The sequence below is a fragment of the Lethenteron reissneri genome, unplaced genomic scaffold (genome assembly GCF_015708825.2).
Source record: "Lethenteron reissneri isolate LAM-NWPU_2019-01 unplaced genomic scaffold, ASM1570882v1 scaffold_1597, whole genome shotgun sequence".
Taxonomy (NCBI): Eukaryota; Metazoa; Chordata; class Hyperoartia; order Petromyzontiformes; family Petromyzontidae; genus Lethenteron; species Lethenteron reissneri.
The window spans coordinates 46,940-68,789 of NW_026891330.1; the positions used below are offsets into that span (position 1 = coordinate 46,940).

The 21,850-nt window shown below is 54.8% G+C and overlaps 1 protein-coding gene across 2 annotated transcripts; it reads right to left on the minus strand.

The window, feature by feature from the left end:
* Window positions 1-1,797: 1,797 nt before the first annotated feature.
* Window positions 1,798-21,348, minus strand: LOC133362732 (cell division cycle protein 20 homolog). Of its 2 annotated transcripts, none has more exons than XM_061581659.1 (12): window positions 21,248-21,348; window positions 18,587-19,002; window positions 18,219-18,340; window positions 16,494-16,581; window positions 15,320-15,454; window positions 14,269-14,390; window positions 12,335-12,424; window positions 11,596-11,690; window positions 10,795-11,017; window positions 4,046-4,171; window positions 2,834-2,951; window positions 1,798-2,083 (listed from the first exon to the last, which is right to left on the minus strand). In XM_061581659.1, the coding sequence occupies exons 2-12, from the start codon at window positions 18,894-18,896 to the stop codon at window positions 1,911-1,913; spliced, it is 1,602 nt and encodes a 533-aa protein (XP_061437643.1). In that variant the 5' UTR covers window positions 18,897-19,002; window positions 21,248-21,348; the 3' UTR covers window positions 1,798-1,910. The 2 variants fall into 2 exon arrangements, with proteins under 2 accessions (XP_061437643.1, XP_061437642.1); XM_061581658.1 differs by having other exon boundaries at window positions 21,202-21,268.
* Window positions 21,349-21,850: the final 502 nt, after the last annotated feature.

The following is a 21,850-nucleotide window of genomic DNA, read 5'->3' on the forward strand; positions in this document are numbered from 1 at the left end:
ACCCAATCACCCACTCACCCACCCACCCACCCACTCACCCACCCACCCACTCACTCACCTCACACACCCAATCACCCACTCACCTCACTCATCTCACCCACCCACTCACCCACCCACTCACCCACCCAATCACCCACTCACCCACCCACTCACCTCACACACCCACTCAGCCACTCACCCACCCAATCACCTCACACGGGGGGGAGGCCAGGGGAGGGGGGGCAGGGGGGGGGGAGGCCAGGGGGGGGGGGGTGGGCCAGGGGGAGGCCAGGGGGGGGGGGTGGGCCAGGGGGGGGGGGGGGGTGGAGGCTGGGTACGGGTAGCCGGGTACCCGATTGCGACCTCTGGGATGAAGCCATGTTGCAGGCGCGGGTGGGTTGATTCTAGGAACTTGAATTGTGAGAAGAGACAAGACGTTGGGAATTGAGTGACAAACAGTTACTCACCAGTGACTCACGGTCTACCCGTACACGGCCGCACCAGGGTTGCAAACGGGAACCCGTACCCGTCCGGGTACGGGTAGCCGGGTATCGGGTAGGGTACAGGTATCGGGTAGGGTACGGGTATAGGGGTACGGGTACCGGGTATAGGGGTACGGTTATCAGGGGGTACCCGGTTGCGACCTCTGTCCGACACTTCTCTTCACGTCCTCCACGATTCTCACGGCTCCTTTCTCCTGCCAGGCCAGTCTCCCCCCCCCCATACCACCACCACCACTGCTGACTCACCCTTCCAGTCAATCGACATTTGTAATTCATTTCTACATAAAATAAACACCTCCACGTGCAGCAAATAACGCGAACAAATTGTCCCCATGTGACGTTCACCAGACTGCTGTAGCAAGCGTTGTTAGCGAGCACCTATTAAGATTGCCACAGAACACACGTACACACGCGTACACACGGGGCGGGGACGTGGGAATGCTTGGAGGCAGGAAGATTTGGGGCGATTGTCTACGACACTTGTATGAGGAGGCCCTCCCCCTGCCCGAGTCACGGTGCGAGTCGGGAGTCGTTGTGGGTCACGTGCAGGGCTAGACACAAGGCTGTGAGTCACGTGCAGGGCAAGACGCAAGGCTGTGGGTCACGTTCAGGGCTAGACACAAGGCTGTGAGTCACGTGTCTGGAGGGCGGATTGGGCAGTTGTGCGAATGACACATGCCAGCCACAAAAGCACTTGTACATTTCGTTAATATTCGTTGACGTAACTAATCAATGAACACCGCACGTGCCTGATGATTGGTGAACACTACACGTGAACGAGCGCACCGATTGAAAAAAAAACGCGACACGGCGGCGACTTGCAATGAACATTGTCACATTTATTCAGCACGTTGAGTACCCGAGGGCACGACTCGTGTCCGAGCGGTGACTCGTGACCGCTGCCTGTCTAAGCGCCGTGGTGAGCAGGGGGCATTAGGAGCGGGGCTACTCCTGGCACGGTGACTTTAGCATCCCCCTCTGTGTCCGAACAGGCGAGGCTCAATGTCGTTAAGAGTTACATTTCGATTTAAAGCTTCTTTCGTGACTGCAGGGATTCATCTTCTTGGTTCTTTCGGTAAAGTCACATAGAATGAAAATAATAAAATAATAACAATAAAACATAATAAAATACGATTCTCACGACGTTTCGGCCACAACGCAAGCAGCCGTCCTCAGGTGGAGAACAGGTCTGTCGGGGAGACAGCGTCTGAATGCGTGGTGCTGTTTCATTCAGACGCTGTCTGCCCGACAGACCTGCTCTCCACCTGAGGACGGCTGCTTGCGTTGTGGCCGAAACGTCGTGAGAATTATCTAATGATTTTTTATTATTGTATTATTTCCCTTCTACGTGGTGACTTTACCGAAAGAGCCAAGAAGGTCGCTAGGAGTTGTTGCCAGTGGGCTGTCGGCAAGGGGGGGACTACGGGACTAGCGCAAGCTCTGGGAGAGCCTCCCCGTAGCGGTGCCCCCCAGCTGCTGCTTCTTGCGCGACTCGTCCACCTGGAAGCAGCGCCACAGGCGCAGAGTCTCATCGGCAGCGAGCGACATCACCGAGGAACCGTCGGGGCTCGCGACAGCCTGCAGCACGCGCTGTGTGGGTCCTGCGGGTGCGGAGAGACAGGGCGGGGGGGAGACACACGGAGACATGGTGGGGGGGGGGGGGAGACACAGACACACACAATGCTCATTGTCTCAGCAATGGGCACGTGTGTATGAGGGGCTTCTTTCATACCACACGGAGCCCACCGTGCTAATCAGAGGTGCGAGGAGGGACACACTTAACACAAAAAACTGTTCTAAACAAAAAAGCAGTTAAATTTCGATTTAAAGCTTTCGTGACTGCAGGGATTCATATGCTTGGTTCTTTCGGTAAAGTGACGTAGAAGGGAAATAATAAAATAATAAAAATATTACACAATAAATTTCTCACGACGTTTCGACTGCAACACAAGCAATCATCATCAGCTGTGAAATCCACAGCAAGAAAATTAGAAAAAAGTCTTGCTGTGGATTTCACACCCGATGATGATTGCTTGTGTTGCAGTCGAAACGTCGTGATAATTTTTATTGTTTAATATTAATACTATTTTTTAATTTCCCTTCTACGTGACTTTACCGAAAGAACCAAGAATAAGAAAGTGGTCGTAAAGAAATCATGACAAGGCACATTTACATTGTCCCACCACCCCAACCTCATGTGGCCATCTCCACGTGTGTCCTTGTGTGCCTGTGTGTGCCCGTGTGTGCGCGTGTGTGCCCGTGTGTGCGCGTGTGTGCACGTGTGTGTGCGCGTGTGTGCCTGTGTGTGCGTGTGTGTGCGCGCGTGTGTGTGCGCGCGTGTGCCCCCGTACCTAGGAGCTGGGCGACGGGCACCATCGCCGGGTATGCCCACAGAGCGAGTTGGTTCTTGGGGTGGCCGTGGGCGGACAGCAGCTCCCTGTGCTCGCTCGACCACAACACGGAGCACACCTGCAGGGGGTGGGCGAGTCGTGAGCACGCGTCTCTGTGAGTCTCCGTGCCCGAGACACGCAACGTCTACACTACGAGACGTCTCCTTTACCAGTGGCACAATATTGTGATGGGGTTTTACACTTTCAACTGGTACCTTTATACAAGGCATCATGCTTGCAATAACCACAACACAAACAGTCAAAATGCAAACTAAAAGAAACAACTCTCATGATGGTAATGATATGCACTGTCCTTGAAGTTGATTGGTCCACACCCGAGACAGCTTTTCTTAGAGCCTAGTCTCCATTGGTGTTGGACCAGATGACGCCAACAGGCGTACAACTCAAAGACAGCGCACGATCAGAGTATTGAGAGCTCGGGGTAAGCATTTACACTATGAGACATCTCCTTTACCAGTGGCAAAATATAGTGATGGGGTTTTACCCTTTCAACTAGTGCAAAAACTGACACCTTTATACAAGGCATCTTGTTTGCAATAACCACAACACAAGCAGTCAAAATGCAAACTAAAAGAAACTATATTTTGCCACTGGTAAAGGAGATGTCTCATAGTGTAAATGCTTACCCCGAGCTCTCAATACTCTGATAGTGCACTGTCTTTGAGTTGTATACAAGGCATCATGTTTTTGAGTTGTACGCCTTTTGGCGTCATCTGGTCCAACACCAATGGAGACTAGGCTCTAAGGAAAGCTGTCTCGGGTGTGGACCAATCAACTTCAAGGACAGTGCATATCATCATCAGAGTTGTTTCTTTTTGTTTGCATTTTGACTGCTTGTGTTGTGGTTATTGCAAACATGATGCCTTGTATAAAGGTGTCAGTTTTTGTACCAGTTGAAAGCGTAAAAACCCATCACTATATTTTGCCACTGGTAAAGGAGATGTATCATAGTGTAAATATGATCAGAGTTGTTTCTTTTGTTTGCATTTTGACTGCTTGTGTTGTGGTTATTGCAAACATGCTGTCAGTTCTTGTACCAGATCAAAGGGTAAAAACCCATCACTGCACGCAACGTGCACGGCACCGAGATGCCGCTACTGCGTCTCCCCCCCCCCCCCATTCTCCCCCACCCCCGTGTGTGCGTGTCCGTGCCTGAGACTCAACGTCCACTGCTTTGGAGCAGACTCCCGTGTTGACATTCCACAGGCGGATGTGGTGGTCGTTCCTTCCACCTCCGCTCGCCAGCAAACTCGCCTGCCAGGGGCACCACGCGAGCGCCTGCACACGAGGAGACGCACAACGACGCGGACAGACACTCTTCATTCGCCCTCTCGGATCGCTGAGGCCGGTGCCAACGCCGCACGCCGACTGGCTCGAGCACGGCACATCGCGCCGCCCGCCGCCACTGCCTTAGTCCCCCCGTTGCCGGTGGGTGTTCAGACACCGCGGCAGGTCGGCGCGGAAGGCGAGCGGCGTTAGCCGTGGCCGGGAATCGAGCGCTCACGAGCCGCACGGAGGTCGCGTGTCGGTGTGTGCGTCGCGCGGCTCGGCGGGCACAACGTGGCACGCCGGCCCACGCGGTGGGGGCGGGAGGGAGGGCAGCGGAGCCATCCTCCAGTTCTAAGTGAACCCGTAGCACCTCGGACCTGTCCCAAGATCTCTTGCCAAGTCCAGCAAGCCTCCAACATGTCACGTGACCTGCAAACTGCACAAAGGCCCAATCTGTGCTTTTTATACGTTTCTGCGCCATTTTTTCGCTTTGATGGTTTGTTTCCCCAGACGAACGATGTCTCCGCTACTCGGCGGCCGTTACAGTGACCTTTCGATTTGAAGCTTTGGTGACTGCAGGGATTCATCTTCTTGGTTCTTTCGGTAAAGTCACGTAGAAGGGAAGTAATAAAATAATAAAAATAAAACATAATAAAATAATTCTCACGACGTTTCGGCCACAACGCAAGCAGCCGTCCTCAGGTGGAGAACAGGTCTGTCGAGGCGACAGCGTCTGAATGTTTTATTTTCATTATTTCATTACTTCCCTCCTACGTGACTTTACCGAAAGAACCAAGAAGAGGTCACAGCGACCGGCTCGCCGCGTCCGTCGTGGTGGCGGTGTCACCACCGTGTGCGTGGTGTCACTGCGTGCGTGGTGTCACTGCGTGCGTGGTGTCACTGCGTGCGTGGTGTCACTGCGTGCGTGGTGTCACTGCGTGCGTGGTGTCACTGTGTGCGTGGTGTCACTGCGTGCGTGGTGTCACCGTGTGCGTGGTGTCACTGTGTGCGTGGTGTCACTGCGTGCGTGGTGTCACCGTGTGCGTGGTGTCACCGTGTGCGTGGTGTCACCGTGTGCGTGGTGTCACCGTGTGCGTGGTGTCACCGTGTGCGTGGTGGTGTCACTGTGTGCGTGGTGTCACTGTGTGCGTGGTGTCACCTGTGTGCGTGGGTGTCACCGTGTGCGTGGTGTCACTGCGTGCGTGGTGTCACTGTGTGCGTGGTGTCACTGTGTGCGTGTGTCACTGTGTGCGTGGTGTCACTGTGTGCGTGGTGTCACTGTGTGCGTGGTGTCACTGCGTGCGTGGTGTCACTGTGTGCGTGGTGTCACTGTGTGCGTGGTGTCACTGTGTGCGTGGTGTCACTGTGTGCGTGGTGTCACTGTGTGCGTGGTGTCACTTGTGTGCGTGGTGTCACTGCTGTGCGTGGTGTCACTGTGTGCGTGGTGTCACTGTGTGCGTGGTGTCACTGTGTGCGTGGTGTCACTGTGTGCGTGGTGTCACTGCGTGCGTGGTGTCACTGTGTGTGCGTGGTGTCACTGCGTGCGTGGTGTCACTGTGTGCGTGGTGTCACTGTGTGCGTGGTGTCACTGTGGTGCGTGGTGTCACTGCGTGCGTGGTGTCACTGCGTTGCGTGGTGTCACTGTGTGCGTGGTGTCACTGCGTGCGTGGTGTCACTGTGTGCGTGGTGTCACTGCGTGCGTGGTGTCACTGTGTGTGCGTGGTGTCACTGCGTGCGTGGTGTCACTGTGTGTGCGTGGTGTCACTGCGTGCGTGGTGTCACTGTGTGTGCGTGGTGTCACTGCGTGCGTGGTGTCACTGTGTGCGTGGTGTCACTGCGTGCGTGGTGTCACTGTGTGTGCGTGGTGTCACTGTGTGCGTGGTGTCACTGCGTGCGTGGTGTCACTGTGTGTGCGTGGTGTCACTGGCGTGCGTGGTGTCACTGTGTGTGCGTGTGTCCACTGTGTGCGTGGTGTCACTGTGTGCGTGGTGTCACTGCGTGCGTGGTGTCACTGTGTGTGCGTGGTGTCACTGCGTGCGTGGTGTCACTGTGTGTGCGTGGTGTCACTGCGTGCGTGGTGTCACTGCGTGCGTGGTGTCACTGTGTGTGCGTGGTGTCACTGCGTGCGTGGTGTCACTGTGTGTGCGTGGTGTCACTGCGTGCGTGGTGTCACTGCGTGCGTGGTGTCACTGTGTGTGCGTGGTGTCACTGCGTGCGTGGTGTCACTTGCGTGCGTGGTGTCACTGTGGTGCGTGGTGTCACTGCGTGCGTGGTGTCACTGCGTGCGTGGTGTCACTGTGTGCGTGGTGTCACTGCGTGCGTGGTGTCACTGGTGTGCGTGGTGTCACTGCGTGCGTGGTGTCACTGTGTGTGCGTGGTGTCACTGCTGTGCGTGGTGTCACTGCGTGCGTGGTGTCACTGTGTGCGTGGTGTCACTGTGTGTGCGTGGTGTCACTGCGTGCGTGGTGTCACTGTGTGTGCGTGGTGTCACTGTGTGTGCGTGGTGTCACTGCGTGCGTGGTGTCACTGTGTGTGCGTGGTGTCACTGTGTGTGCGTGGTGTCACTGCGTGCGTGGTGTCACTGTGTGTGCGTGGTGTCACTGTGTGCGTGGTGTCACCGTGTGCGTGGTGTCACTGTGTGTGTGGTGTCACTGTGTGCGTGGTGTCACTGTGTGCGTGGTGTCACTGTGTGCGTGGTGTCACTGTGTGCGTGGTGTCACTGTGTGCGTGGTGTCACTGTGTGCGTGGTGTCACTTGCGTGCGTGGTGTCACTGTGTGTGTGGTGTCACTGTGTGCGTGGTGTCACTGTGTGCGTGGTGTCACTGTGTTGCGTGGTGTCACTGCGTGCGTGGTGTCACTGTGTGTGCGTGGTGTCACTGTGTGCGTGGTGTCACCGTGTGCGTGGTGTCACTGTGTGTGTGGTGTCACTGTGTGCGTGGTGTCACTGTGTGCGTGGTGTCCACTGTGTGCGTGGTGTCACTGTGTGCGTGGTGTCACTGTGTGCGTGGTGTCACTGTGTGCGTGGTGTCACTGCGTGCGTGGTGTCACTGTGTGCGTGGTGTCACTGTGTGCGTGGTGTCACTGCGTGCGTGGTGTCACTGTGTGCGTGGTGTCACTGTGTGCGTGGTGTCACTGTGTGCGTGGTGTCACTGCGTGCGTGGTGTCACTGTGTGCGTGGTGTCACTGTGTGCGTGGTGTCACTGTGTGCGTGGTGTCACTGTGTGCGTGGTGTCACTGTGTGCGTGGTGTCACTGCGTGCGTGGTGTCACTGTGTGCGTGGTGTCACTGTGTGCGTGGTGTCACTGCGTGCGTGGTGTCACTGCGTGCGTGGTGTCACTGTGTGCGTGTGTCACTGTGTGCGTGGTGTCACTGGCTGTGCGTGGTGTCACTGTGTGTGCGTGGTGTCACTGCGTTGCGTGGTGTCACTGTGTGAGTGGTGTCACTGTGTGTGCGTGGTGTCACTGCGTGCGTGGTGTCACTGCGTGCGTGGTCACTGTGTGCGTGGTGTCACTGTGTGCGTGGTGTCACTGCGTGCGTGGTGTCACTGCGTGCGTGGTGTCACTGTGTGCGTGGTGTCACTGCGTGCGTGGTGTCACTGTGTGTGCGTGGTGTCACTGCGTGCGTGGTGTCACTGTGTGTGCGTGGTGTCACTGTGTGTGCGTGGTGTCACTGCGTGCGTGGTGTCACTGTGTGTGCGTGGTGTCACTGTGTGTGCGTGGTGTCACTGCGTGCGTGGTGTCACTGTGTGTGCGTGGTGTCACTGTGTGCGTGGTGTCACCGTGTGCGTGGTGTCACTGTGTGTGTGGTGTCACTGTGTGCGTGGTGTCACTGTGTGCGTGGTGTCACTGTGTGTGCGTGGTGTCACTGCGTGCGTGGTGTCACTGCGTGCGTGGTGTCACTGTGTGCGTGGTGTCACTGCGTGCGTGGTGTCACTGTGTGTGCGTGGTGTCACTGCGTGCGTGGTGTCACTGTGTGTGCGTGGTGTCACTGTGTGTGCGTGGTGTCACTGCGTGCGTGGTGTCACTGTGTGTGCGTGGTGTCACTGTGTGTGCGTGGTGTCACTGCGTGCGTGGTGTCACTGTGTGTGCGTGGTGTCACTGTGTGCGTGGTGTCACCGTGTGCGTGGTGTCACTGTGTGTGTGGTGTCACTGTGTGCGTGGTGTCACTGTGTGCGTGGTGTCACTGTGTGCGTGGTGTCACTGTGTGCGTGGTGTCACTGTGTGTGTGGTGTCACTGTGTGCGTGGTGTCACTGTGTGCGTGGTGTCACTGCGTGCGTGGTGTCACTGTGTGCGTGGTGTCACTGTGTGCGTGGTGTCACCGTGTGCGTGGTGTCACTGTGTGTGCGTGGTGTCACTGCGTGCGTGGTGTCACTGTGTGCGTGGTGTCACTGTGTGCGTGGTGTCACCGTGTGCGTGGTGTCACTGTGTGCGTGGTGTCACTGTGTGCGTGGTGTCACTGCGTGCGTGGTGTCACTGTGTGCGTGGTGTCACTGTGTGCGTGGTGTCACTGCGTGCGTGGTGTCACTGCGTGCGTGGTGTCACTGCGTGCGTGGTGTCACTGTGTGCGTGGTGTCACTGCGTGCGTGGTGTCACTGCGTGCGTGGTGTCACTGTGTGCGTGGTGTCACTGTGTGTGCGTGGTGTCACTGCGTGCGTGGTGTCACTGTGTGTGCGTGGTGTCACTGTGTGCGTGGTGTCACTGCTGTGTGCGTGGTGTCACTGTGTGTGCGTGGTGTCACTGTGTGCGTGGTGTCACTGTGTGTGCGTGGTGTCACTGTGGTGCGTGGTGTCACTGTGTGTGCGTGGTGTCACTGGGCGTGTGTCACTGTGTGCGTGGTGTCACTGGGTGCGTGGTGTCACTGCTGTGCGTGGTGTCACTGTGTGCGTGGTGTCACTGTGTGTGCGTGGTGTCACTGTGGTGCGTGGTGTCACTGCGTGCGTGGTGTCACTGTGTGCGTGGTGTCACTGTGTGTGCGTGGTGTCACTGCTGTGCGTGGTGTCACTGTCGTGCGTGGTGTCACTGCTGTGCGTGGTGTCACTGTGTGCGTGGTGTCACTGTGTGCGTGGTGTCACTGTGTGCGTGGTGTCACTGTGTGCGTGGTGTCACTGTGTGCGTGGTGTCACTGTGGTGTCACTGTGTGCGTGGTGTCACTGTGTGCGTGTGTCACTGTGTGTGTGGTGTCACTGTGTGCGTGGTGTCACTGTGTGCGTGGTGTCACTGCGTGCGTGGTGTCACTGTGTGCGTGGTGTCACTGTGTGCGTGGTGTCACCGTGTGCGTGGTGTCACTGTGTGTGCGTGGTGTCACTGCGTGCGTGGTGTCACTGTGTGCGTGGTGTCACTGTGTGCGTGGTGTCACCGTGTGCGTGGTGTCACTGTGTGCGTGGTGTCACTGCGTGCGTGGTGTCACTGTGTGCGTGGTGTCACTGTGTGCGTGGTGTCACCGTGTGCGTGGTGTCACTGTGTGCGTGGTGTCACTGCGTGTGTGGTGTCACTGTGTGTGTGGTGTCACTGTGTGCGTGGTGTCACTGTGTGCGTGGTGTCACTGCGTGCGTGGTGTCACTGTGTGCGTGGTGTCACTGTGTGCGTGGTGTCACCGTGTGCGTGGTGTCACTGTGTGCGTGGTGTCACTGCGTGCGTGGTGTCACTGTGTGCGTGGTGTCACTGTGTGCGTGGTGTCACTGTCGTGCGTGGTGTCACTGTGTGCGTGGTGTCACTGCGTGCGTGGTGTCACTGTGTGCGTGGTGTCACTGTGTTGCGTGGTGTCCACTGTGGTGGCGTGGTGTCACTGCGTTGCGTGTGTCACTGCGTGGCGTGTGTCACTGCGTGCGTGTGTCACTGTGTGTGCGTGGTTGTGTCACTGCGTGCGTGGTGTCACTGTGTGTGCGGGTGTCACTGCTGTGCGGTGGTGTCACTGTGTGCGTGGTGTCACTGGTGTGCGTGGTGTCACTGCGTGCGTGGTGTCACTGTGTGGCGTGGTGTCACTGTGTGCGTGGTGTCACTGTGTGTGCGTGGTGTCACTGGTGCGTGGTGTCACTGTGTGCGTGGTGTCACTGATGTGCGTGGTGTCACTGTGTGCGTGGTGTCACTGTGTGCGTGGTGTCACTGCGTGCGTGGTGTCACTGTGTGCGTGGTGTCACTGTGTGCGTGGTGTCACTGTGTGCGTGGTGTCACTGCGTGCGTGGTGTCACTGCGTGCGTGGTGTCACTGTGTGCGTGGTGTCACTGCGTGCGTGGTGTCACTGTGTGCGTGGTGTCACTGTGTGCGTGGTGTCACTGTGTGTGTGGTGTCACTGTGTGCGTGGTGTCACTGTGTGCGTGGTGTCACTGTGTGCGTGGTGTCACTGTGTGCGTGGTGTCACTGTGTGCGTGGTGTCACTGTGCGTGTGTCCTGGTGGTGTCACTGTGTGCGTGGTGTCACTGTGTGCGTGGTGTCACTGCGTGCGTGGTGTCACTGTGTGCGTGGTGTCACTGCGTGCGTGGTGTCACTGTGTGCGTGGTGTCACTGTGTGCGTGGTGTCACTGTGTGTGTGGTGTCACCGTGTGCGTGGTGTCACTGTGTGTGTGGTGTCACCGTGTGCGTGGTGTCACTGTGTGCGTGGTGTCACCGCCGCGTGCGTGCGTGCGCGTCCCTGCCTTCACGGCGGCCGTATGCTCCTTGAGGGAGTGGAGGGGTGCCGGGGACGTGCTGCCGCTGGCCCACACGAGGAGCCTGTTGTCGTCGCCTCCGCTGGCGAGCAGGCGTCCGCCGGGGGACCAGGCCAGGCCGCACACCTCCCGCGCGTGGCCGCTCAGCGAGGCCACGTGATGCCGCGCCACCCGCACGTCGTCCTGGCGGATCTCTCCCGAGCGGGACCCACTGCAGCAGCAGCCGCCGCGACCGCAGAGTTGACGACAAAAACAAACAACAACAAGGAACGGCAGTGATTCTAGATGTGAAGCTGTCGTGACTGCAAGGATTCATACTCGTAGGTTTTCTCGGTAAAGCCACGTCGGTGAAAATATTGTGAAAAAAATATTTTATTTATTTTCATTTATTATTATTTTATTTTATTATAATTTTTTACTTACGTGACTTTATCTTCTTGGTTCTTTCGGTAAAGTCACGTAGAAGGGAAGTAATAAAATAATAAAAATAAAACATAATAAAACAATTCTCACGACGTTTCGGCCACAACGCAAGCAGCCGTCCTCAGGTGAAAAAACAGGTCTGTCGAGAAGACAGCGTCTGAATGACACACCCCAGGCTTGGAGTGTCTATTTAAGTGACTTTACCCAAAAAACCTAAGAGTAAGGAACGGCGATGCAGCGTGTCTCCACCCGCACACCGAGGTGCTGGATCTCACCCAAGTCGAGAGCCAAAGCCGTCACCACGACGCCGGCGTTCACCGCAGCGCTCACCACGGCAAAGTGTGCGGTGTGCGCCCAAGCACTTGCCTTGCCAGGAGGTGTCCGTTCCAGGACAGGGAGCTCACACGCCCCACGTGACCCGACAGGCTCCTGAGACGCTTGCGGCGCTCCACGTCCCAGATCTGCGCGTGCAAACACACACACACACGTACACACACACACACACGTACACACACACACGTACACACACACACGTACACACACACACACGTACACACACACACACGTACACACACACACGTACACACACACACGTACACACACACACACGTACACACACACACACACGTACACACACACGTACACACACACACACGTACACACACTTACACACACTTACACATGCACACACGCACCACCATAGAGACACACACACACACGCACCACCATAGAGACCCACGCAAGGACGCACAAGTCACGGCGCCGATACAAAGCCCACCTGCTCACTTCCCAGAATCCTCTGCTCTCCAACCCGTACCCCAGAAGTCTCACATTTTTGGCAAGTTCCCCATTCACCCCGTCTCCCGTGCCGGTCACTCGCTCCACACTCCGCCTTCCACAATGCCCTGCTCCTTGAAATATCCCAGAATCCTCTGCTCTCCACCCCTTATCCCAGAAGTCTTATATTTTCGGCAAGTTCCCCATTCACCCCGTCTCCCGTACCGGTCACTCGCTCCACACTCCGCCTTCCACAATGCCCTGCTCCTTGAAATATCCCAGAATCCTCTGCTCTCCACCCCGTACCCCAGAATGCTGTGCTCATTACCTGCACGGTGTTGAAGCTGGTTCCTATGGCGAGGAAGTTGCCGCTGGTTGGTACCCACGAGACGGACGAGGGGTAGTACCGCCCCTCCATCTGACACGGGCAGAGACACACGGTGTACACGCATCTCTCACGCTCAAGCTGCCGGCGTGCGTGTGCTGCTTCACGGCACTCCGCCGGCTTTGCACAAGAACACAACAACACTGCCCCCCCCCCGTATCCCCATGCATCCACAAACGAGCCTGTTCTCTCTACGTGTCTCTGTGATATCTGTCTACTTATATGTCTGTCTGTGTGTCTATGTTGTGTGTCTCTGTGTGTCTCTGTGTTGTCTCTCTCTACGTGTCTCTGTGATATCTGTCTCTACTTATATGTCTGTCTGTGTGTCTATGTTGTGTGTCTCTGTGTGTCTCTGTGTTGTCTCTCTCTACGTGTCTCTGTGATATCTGTCTCTACTTATATGTCTGTCTGTGTGTCTATGTTGTGTGTCTCTATCTGTGTGTGTCTCTGTGTGTCTCTGTGTTGTCTCTCTCTATGTATCTCTGTGATATCTGTCTACTTATGTCTGTGTGTGTGTCTATGTTGTGTGTCTCTCTCTGTGTGTGTCTCTGTGTTGTCTCTCTCTATGTATCTCTGTGATATCTGTCTCTACTTATATGTCTGTGTGTGTGTCTATGTTGTGTGTCTCTCTCTGTGTGTGTCTCTGTGTTGTCTCTCTCTATGTATCTCTGTGATATCTGTCTCTACTTATATGTCTGTCTGTGTGTCTATGTTGTGTGTCTCTCTCTGTGGGTGTTTCTGTGTGTCTCTCTCTGTGTCTCTCTCTCTGTGTCTCGCTCTGTGTGTCTCGCTCTGTGTGTCTCGCTCTGTGTGTCTCTCTCTGTGTGTCTCTCTCTGTGTATCTCTGTGATATCTGTCTGCTTATATGTCTGTCTAGATGTCTCTGGTTCTGTGTTTTATCTCTCTCTCAAATTTAGCATTCTCAGGAAGAACGTAATCAACCAGGTGGGGTGTTGACTGTTATGTTATCCGACTCTCTGTTGTATTACATTACATTTCAAAGTATACTAGATTTGTGTTTCTATTTAATTTATACCTGATGACGATTGATTGTGTTGCAATCGAAACGTCGTATGCTAGTATTTAATTTATTTTATTATTTTATCTTTATACGTGACTTTACCGAAAGAACCAAAGCATGTTCTCCATTCGTCGGTGCGTGTCTGCATGCCAGCGTCTCCGCGTGTCTGGTCGTGCAGCGATTGGCGGGCTGCGTGATAAACCCAGCGGGCGACCCAAGTCCGATTCCCGCTCGCCGTTAACACAAGTGACAATTACTCTTTGGTTCTTTCGCTAAAGTCACGTGTAAAGATAAAATAATAAATTAAATAATAGCATACGACGTTTCGATTGCAACACAAGCAATCGCCGTCATCAGGTACAAAAGAAATAGCAACAAAAATCTAACCAGAAAACTATAGACAGACATATTAGCAGACAGATATCACCAAGATACATAGAGAGAGAGCAACACACATCGGCACACAGAGAGAGAACGTCTCTGTGACGAGGCCTTAAATAGAGAGAGGGGGGGGCGGGGGCGGAGAGAGGGAGGGGGTTAGAGAAAAAATGAGCATGTCAATGGGGAGGACGATGCGTGGTGAACCAAAGAGTAATTCCTGCAGTCACGAAAGCTCCAAACGAAGACACAAGTGACAATTGTCTGAACCAATCGTGCGCCTCCTCCCCTAAGCGGACTCCACATCCAATGAGCACCTGGTTCTCATCACCCACGGGGAGACAAAGGCGGCCAAGTCTGGTGCTGGTCACCCACCCACCCCCTGGTGTGCCATGCCAGTGTTCTCTAACAGCTCTTGCCCCACAAGTATGTGAAGGCTACATGGGAGGGGGGGAACTTTGTATTTGTGTTGCAGTACCTCGTTGCAGGCCTCCATGTGCTGGGTCACAGTCCCCGTTGCCGCGTCCCACAGGAACGTCCCCAGGCGGCCCAGCGCCATGCACACCACGTTGTCCACGCTCCAGTCCAGCGCGTTGAGGTCTGTGCGCACGGCGGTGTGGGGTCACAGGTCACGATAAGGGTGAACACTTTAAGTTCAGGATGACATTTGTATCGTGTGTGTATACGTGTACACATGGGTAAATACAGATTTTATATGATGCCGGTTTTGCGACTCAGGGAAGGTCGAGATATAATCACTTAGTTGTGGCGGTGGAGGGCGGTGGTGTCGCAGGCTGCGGCGTGGATACCGTGCAGGACAACTGTAGAATGCACGGGTAGAACGCCAGTGGCCTCGTTGTGGCGAACAAACACGGGCACGCACACAATGTGAAGCACAACGCCAAACTAGCTCCGCGTTGACGCATCGCGTGGACGCCATCTCAGCATTGCGGCCTTAGCAATGGGTCAGGGTGGGCACGTGGGAGACCAGCGGTCTGGATTGTGGGCCACTCGTATCTCAACGTGTTCATGTGGCCGATACAAAGTCCCACGTGATGAGGAGCCGCTTTGTTGCGCTGCCATTTGTGGCCACGTTGCCGCTGAGAAATAAGTGAATAGCTCAGCGGGCTGAAGCCGGTAAGTTTCACTCGTGGATATATTTCTATTTGAAGCTGTGTGTACGTGTGCGTGTGTGTGCCTGCGTGTGTGCGTGTGGTAGTGTAGCGGTTAGGACTACGCTGCGCTATGAACCCGGCGACACGGGTTCGATTCCCGCTCACGGCCAACACCGCTGACGATTATCTGAACCGGTCCCGAGCCTCCCCTAGGTAGACTCAGCCTCAAACGAGCACCCGGCGCGGTGCGTAAACATCGTCACCGGGGAGACAAAGGCGGCCGGGCGTGGTGCCGGCCACCCACCCCCTCGTGTGCCGTGTCGGCCCTCACAGGTGCTCGCTAACAGCACTTGCCCCTGCAGTCTGTTAAGGCCACACGGGGGACCTTTATCTTTGTGCGTGCGCGTATCTCACAGAAGTCATTGCGGACGCCCGGCGCGTCCATCACCCGTGCGGGCTGCGTGGGTACGCGCCGCTTCTTCTTGAGCAGGGAGAGCGGCGTGTAGCCCGGCATGGAGCACAGCGCCTGCTGTGTGGAGCCGCTGCAGCCTTCGGGGACAACCACCACAACCACCACCACAACCAGGACGACGTTAACCACCACAACCACCACCACCACCACAACCAGGACGACGTTAACCACCACAACCACCACAACCACCACCACCACCACCACCACAACCAGGACGACGTTAACCACCAAGGCAAACGCCGTGGCCACATTCACCAGGACGACGTTCACCACCACAACCACCACAACCACCACAACCACCAGGACGACGTTCACCACCACAACCACCACCACCACCACAACCAGGACGACGTTAACCACCAAGGCAAACGCCGTGGCCACATTCACCAGGACGACGTTCACCACCACAACCACCACAACCACCAGGACGACGTTCACCACCACAACCACCACAACCACCACAACCAGGACGACGTTAACCACCACAACCACCACCACCACCACAACCAGGACGACGTTAACCACCACAACCACCACCACCACCACAACCAGGACGACGTTAACCACCAAGGCAAACGCCGTGGCCACATTCACCAGGACGACGTTCACCACCACGGCAAACGCCGTGGCCACATTCACCAGGACGACGTTAACCACCACGGCAAACGCCGTGGCCACATTCACCAGGAACGCTGCGAACACAGCCCGGCAAACGCCATGGCCACAATCACCAGGACGACGTTCACCACCACGGCAAACGCCGTGGCCACATTCACCAGGAACGCTGCGAACACAGCCCTGCAGGGCGTGCGGAGACTTGCCTGCGTCCATGTGCCAGGGGGAACCACTCACCGTCACGTACACAGAGTCCCCTTCTCCCCCCCCCCCGCCATGTGTCTCCGTCTATCTGTAGCCCCCTGTGCCCCAGTCTCCTTCCATGTCCTCCCCTCCACGTCTCTGCCTTGCCCCAACACCTCCTCTGCCGTCCCCGTGTCGTGTCTACCGCTCGAGTCCTCTCTCCCCGACGTCACCCTGAGTCCTCGCCAACACGTCAAATCCGCTACTCGGCCGCAGCTCCCCGCGTCCTTCACCGTCTCTCCGTGTAGCCCGTCTTACCCTCGGGTACGCGTCCCTGGTAACGTAAGATTCGTGCTTTCTCCACATCCACGCCGCTCAGCAGATGCATCATCGCTGCCTGCTTCTTCTACACGCGGACAAATATAAAGGACAAATATAAACGTGTGTCACCGTGAGTCTTAGTGTGTCACCGTGAGTCACCGTGAGTCTTAGTGAGTCACCGTGAGTCTTAGTGTGTCACCGTGTGTCTCCGTGTGTCACGTGTGTCACCGTGTCTCCGTGTGTCACCGTGTGTCTCCGTGTGTCACGTGTGTCTCCGTGTGTCACCGTGTGTCTCCGTGTGTCACGTGTGTCTCCGTGTGTCACGTGTGTCTCAGTGTGTCACCGTGAGTCTCCGTGTGTCACCGTGAGTCTCAGTGTGTCTCCGTGCGTCTCCGTGCGTCTCCGTGCGTCACCGTGCGTCTCCGTGCGTCACCGTGAGTCTCCGTGCGTCACCGTGAGTCTCCGTGCGTCACCGTGTGTCTCCGTGTGTCACCGTGTGTCTCCGTGTGTCTCCGTGTGTCTCCGTGTGTCACCGTGTGTCTCCGTGTCACCGTGTGTCTCCGTGTCACCGTGTGTCTCCGTGTGTCTCCGTGTGTCACCGTGTGCCACGTGTGTCTCCGTGTGTCTCCGTGTGTCACCGTGTGTCTCCGTGTGTCACCGTGAGTCTCCGTGTGTCACCGTGAGTCTCAGTGTGTCTCCGTGCGTCTCCGTGCGTCTCCGTGCGTCACCGTGCGTCTCCGTGCGTCACCGTGAGTCTCCGTGCGTCACCGTGAGTCTCCGTGTGTCACCGTGTGTCTCCGTGTGTCACCGTGTGTCTCCGTGTGTCTCCGTGTGTCTCCGTGTGTCTCCGTGTGTCACCGTGTGTCTCCGTGTCACCGTGTGTCTCCGTGTGTCTCCGTGTGTCACCGTGTGCCACGTGTGTCTCCGTGTGTCTCCGTGTGTCACCGTGTGTCTCCGTGTGTCTCCGTGTGTCACCGTGAGTCTTAGTGTGTCACTGTGTGTCACCGTGTGTCTCCGTGTGTCACCGCGTGTCACCGTGTGTCTCCGTGTCACCGTTTGTCTCCGTGTGTCTCCGTGTGTCGCCGTGTCACCGTGTGTCACCGTGTGTCTCCGTGTGTCTCCGTGTGTCTCCGTGTGTCACCGTGTGTCTCCGTGTGTCTCCGTGTGTCACCGTGTGTCTCCGTGTGTCACCGTGCGTCTCCGTGCGTCTCCGTGCGTCTCCGTGCGTCTCCGTGCGTCACCGTGCGTCACCGTGTGTCACCGTGTGTCACTGTGAGTCACCGTGTCACAGTGTGTCACCGTGCGTCTCCGTGCGTCTCCGTGCGTCTCCGTGCGTCTCCGTGCGTCACCGTGCGTCACCGTGTGTCACCGTGTGTCACCGTGAGTCACCGTGTCACAGTGTGTCTCCGTGTGTCTCCGTGTGTCACCGTGTGTCACCGTGTCACCGTGTGTCACCGTGTGTCACCGTGTGTCTCCGTGTCACAGTGTGTCTCCGTGTGTCTCCGTGTGTCACCGTGTGTCACCGTGTGTCTCTGTGTCTCTGTGTGTCACCGTGTGTCACCGTGTCACCGTGTGTCACCGTGTGTCTTCGTGTCACAGTGTGTCACCGTGTGTCACCGTGTGTCTCCGTGTGTCACCGTGTGTCTCCGTGTGTCTCCGTGTGTCTCCGTGTGTCACCGTGTGTCTCCGTGTGTCTCCGTGTGTCACCGTGTGTCTCCGTGCCTTCAGTGGAGATGCTGTTTCTTCTCGAGATACGAGGTAGCGTGCCACCTCCATATTCTCGCTGTTCCGCACCGGGATGAATCGGTCACCGAGCTCGCCATGGGGAGTGCGGCGGGCGCGACCTGGAGTTTGGGCACACACACACACAGCGGGCATTCATGGCAAATGTGTACACGGACAGTAAACACACAGCAAAGTATATACAGAGAGAATGCATACATATATATGGCGATGCGTGCATACAGACCACACGCCGCACATTCCACGCATTCAAACGCCACAATCATCGCACACCGAACGCACAAAACCACAGGCTACACGTGCCTGTTGAACTTCTTTCGCACCGTACGTAGCCACGCCACACTCACCAGGTGAGCTCTTGCCCTTGGCCCCGGGCATTTTCCGGCACTTGGAGACGCGAGTGCGTCCTGGCGCAGTGTTGGTGCGGCAAGTCCCCTTCATTGGTGACACCGCCATCATGCTGCTGCTGCTGTTGATGCTGCTGCGGCTGCTGCGGCTGCTGCGGGCGCCAGGGGGGGCTGGCATGCCCAAGCCTCCCACCGTGCTCGTGTGAGCGGACGCCGCCTTGCGTCGCCATCGCAGCTGGCGACCCGAGGAGATGGGGGCATCCGGCTTCAGCGAGTGACTCGCGTCACTGACAAACGGGGACCGCAACATCCTGAGACGGTCGTGCGGCGAGACGTTGACACGAGCGGTGACGAGCGGTGACGTGGATGGGCTCTCAAATGTCAGCAGGACGTGATCTTTCTCTCAAGGGGCACTCCTGGGGACATCGTCAGATAGATGGAGACGCCGCACAAGGACACACAGGCATGGCTTAGCTCCGAGATAGAAATCTCAAACAAGCAGAGGCGAGGCTAGGGGGAGGGCAGGGGGGTACATGTGTCCCCGGGCGCCAAGGTCAAGGGCGCCAAAATGAGGCTTGCAACGATACATGATAACTTATTGCGGCGGGCGCGGCAGCCTGTAACTACTGCACAAATCTACACCTCAACCTAAAAGTTTATTTAGATTTAAAGCTTTCGTGACTGCAGGGATTCATCTTCTTGGTTCTTTCGGTAAAGTCACGAAGAAGGGAAGTAAAACAATAATAAAACATAATAAAATAAGTTGATATATCCCGCCACACACAGCCTAGATGTCATGTAATTACATCGATGTGGACAGAAGAATTAGGCGACGTCGGAAGATGCCAGGAGAACTGGCAAGAGATGCAGGACTTTGAGCAGAAGAAGAAATTGTGCGCGTTATGAAGAGCGTATTTTATCGACTTCAACAGGAGATGTCAACACGGTTTTTACAACTAAAAGACCTGAACACGAGATTTGGATTTCTGCTGGACGTCAAAACTCTTCTATCCGACACAGATGTCGATGCAATTCGTCAAAATTGCACAGATTTTGGAAATTTCTATGACACCGACATCAATGGCCACGAACTTATCACAGAAATTGGAGATTGCAAAATGCTGCTCAGTAACCGGAATGAAGTTCTACCAGAAACTCCTTTGGATCTTCTTGGTTTTATTTAGTTTTATGGAGACGACATATTTCCGAATTTGCGAAATTCACTGCAAATTGTATTAACAATAGCAGTTTCAATTGCAAGCTGTGAGCCGTCGTTCAGCAAATTTAAACGTATTTTGTCGCATTTGCGTGCTTCAATGGGACAAGATCGTCTCAGCGGTCTTGCTCTTATTAGCGTTGAAAGAGCAACATTGGAAAAAAACTGATTTTGATTACGTGATTGACCAGCTTGCGACAGTGAAATCAAGAAAACATTAATCTTTTGTAGACTGTCAACCAGTCTACGGCAGTGACTGAGTGAGCCATGTAATATAATCTCTAGAAATTTGCTTCTTTAAATACAATGTTTCATTAAAATTTAAATTATTCCTTGATAATTGCTTTTTTTACCCTTCTATCTGGCAACAAAACTGACTCTTGTTTTTACAAGGAGTCATGTTTACATAGACCACAACACCTGCAGTCATAATGCAAACAAAAACACAACTCTGATAATGTATGCACTGTCCTTGAAGTTCATTGGTCCACACCAGAGACAGCTTTCCTTAAAGAGCCTAGTTTCAAGGACAGTGCATACATTATCAGAGTTGTGTTTTTTGTTTGCATTATGGCTGCAGGTATTGTGGTCTATGTAAACATGACTCCTTGTAAAAACAAGGGGTCAGTTTTGTTTGCCAGATAGAAGGGTAAAAAAACAATTATCATATTTTTACTGGCAAATGAGGTTCCAATTTTGTTATTCCTTATTCGATGTTATAGGAAAATGTGATTAGACGGGGGAGGGGCGGGCGCCAATTTAATAGTTTGCAAACTCTCCCAGCTCCGTGTCTGCAAACAAGACCTCAGTGAGACCTCAGATACGTGGGGACAAAGCCCCATGCTAGGCGAAGCGACAAAGTGCAGCAGTTGTGTGCAAGTCATCCAACACACAATACACATTGTAGTTCAAATAATTCGTAGCCTTCGATTTAAAGCTTATTTCGTGACTGCAGGGATTCATCTTCTTGGTTCTGTCGGTAAAGTCACGTAGAAGGGAAGAAATAAAATAATAAAAATAAAACACAATAAAATAAAATTAAATAATTATATCATTGTTTTATTATTTCCCTTCTACGTGACTTTACCGAAAGAACCAAGAAGATGAATTCGTAGCCTTTGGTGAAATCATCATCAGAATGAGGCCTTCTCAGGCTGTGCCAGTGATTGTGTTGTGATGTTAACCATACTTCGCCGACAAAACCAACAAGTATAATACATCCAACCTCACACAAGCACAGACGATCAGAACCGCCGCACCACACAATGGCATCGACCACGATGAAAACTACCAGCAGAGATCACCACGATAACAACGCCCACTACGATACCCACACACACACACACAGCAGCACCACACAGCCAGCTCAAGCACAGCAACACACCACGGCAAGACTAACCATCACCACGATGCCAACCACCATCAGCCACCACCCTCCTCCTCACCTCTCACGAGACTGACGCTGCTGCTGCTGACACGACAAATGGTCGTTCTTTGTGCGCGAGACTGCGTCTCTCAAGGGGCCTCTGGAGAGGGAGAAGACGCCTCGTGATTGGTCAACGACGCCGAGGACCCCGCCTCGCCCCGCCCCCTCCCCCTTGGTTTAGGTGGCCACGGAGAACGCCTGACGCGAGCAGCGGTCGCCGTGGCAACCGCAATGCCGATTGCTTTTGGGGGCGTGGTTAGATGGGGTAAATATTTATGAGAGTGGAGATGTGAAGCTTTCGTGCCTGCAAGGGTTCATACTCTTAGGTTTTTTCGGTAAAGTCACGTAGGTAGAAATAAATGATAAAAAATAAAATATTATAATAGAAATAAAAGTTTCGATTTAAAGCTTTCGTGACTGCAGGGATTCATCTTCTTGGTTCTTTCGGTAAAGTCACGTAGAAGGGAAGTAATAAAATAATAAAAATAAAACATAATAAAATAAAATAATTCTCACGACGTTTCGGCTACAACGCAAGCAGCCGTCTTCAGGTGAAGAATGAGACACTGCCAAGCTAGGAGCTTATATATAAGCTGCGTTGGAGGTGGAAGAAGAGCGCCTT

Excerpts from the sequence above, each read along its gene's own strand:
- LOC133362732 (XM_061581659.1), bottom strand. The coding sequence starts at position 18,896 with ATGTTGCGGTCCCCGTTTGTCAGTGACGCGAGTCACTCGCTGAAGCCG. Across the intron at positions 12,425-14,268 it reads ACATGGAGGCCTGCAACGAG|ATGGAGGGGCGGTACTACCC; the intron begins GTACTGCAACAC and ends TGCCCGTGTCAG. Across the intron at positions 2,084-2,833 it reads GCCCGTCGCCCAGCTCCTAG|GACCCACACAGCGCGTGCTG; the intron begins GTACGGGGGCAC and ends CCGCACCCGCAG.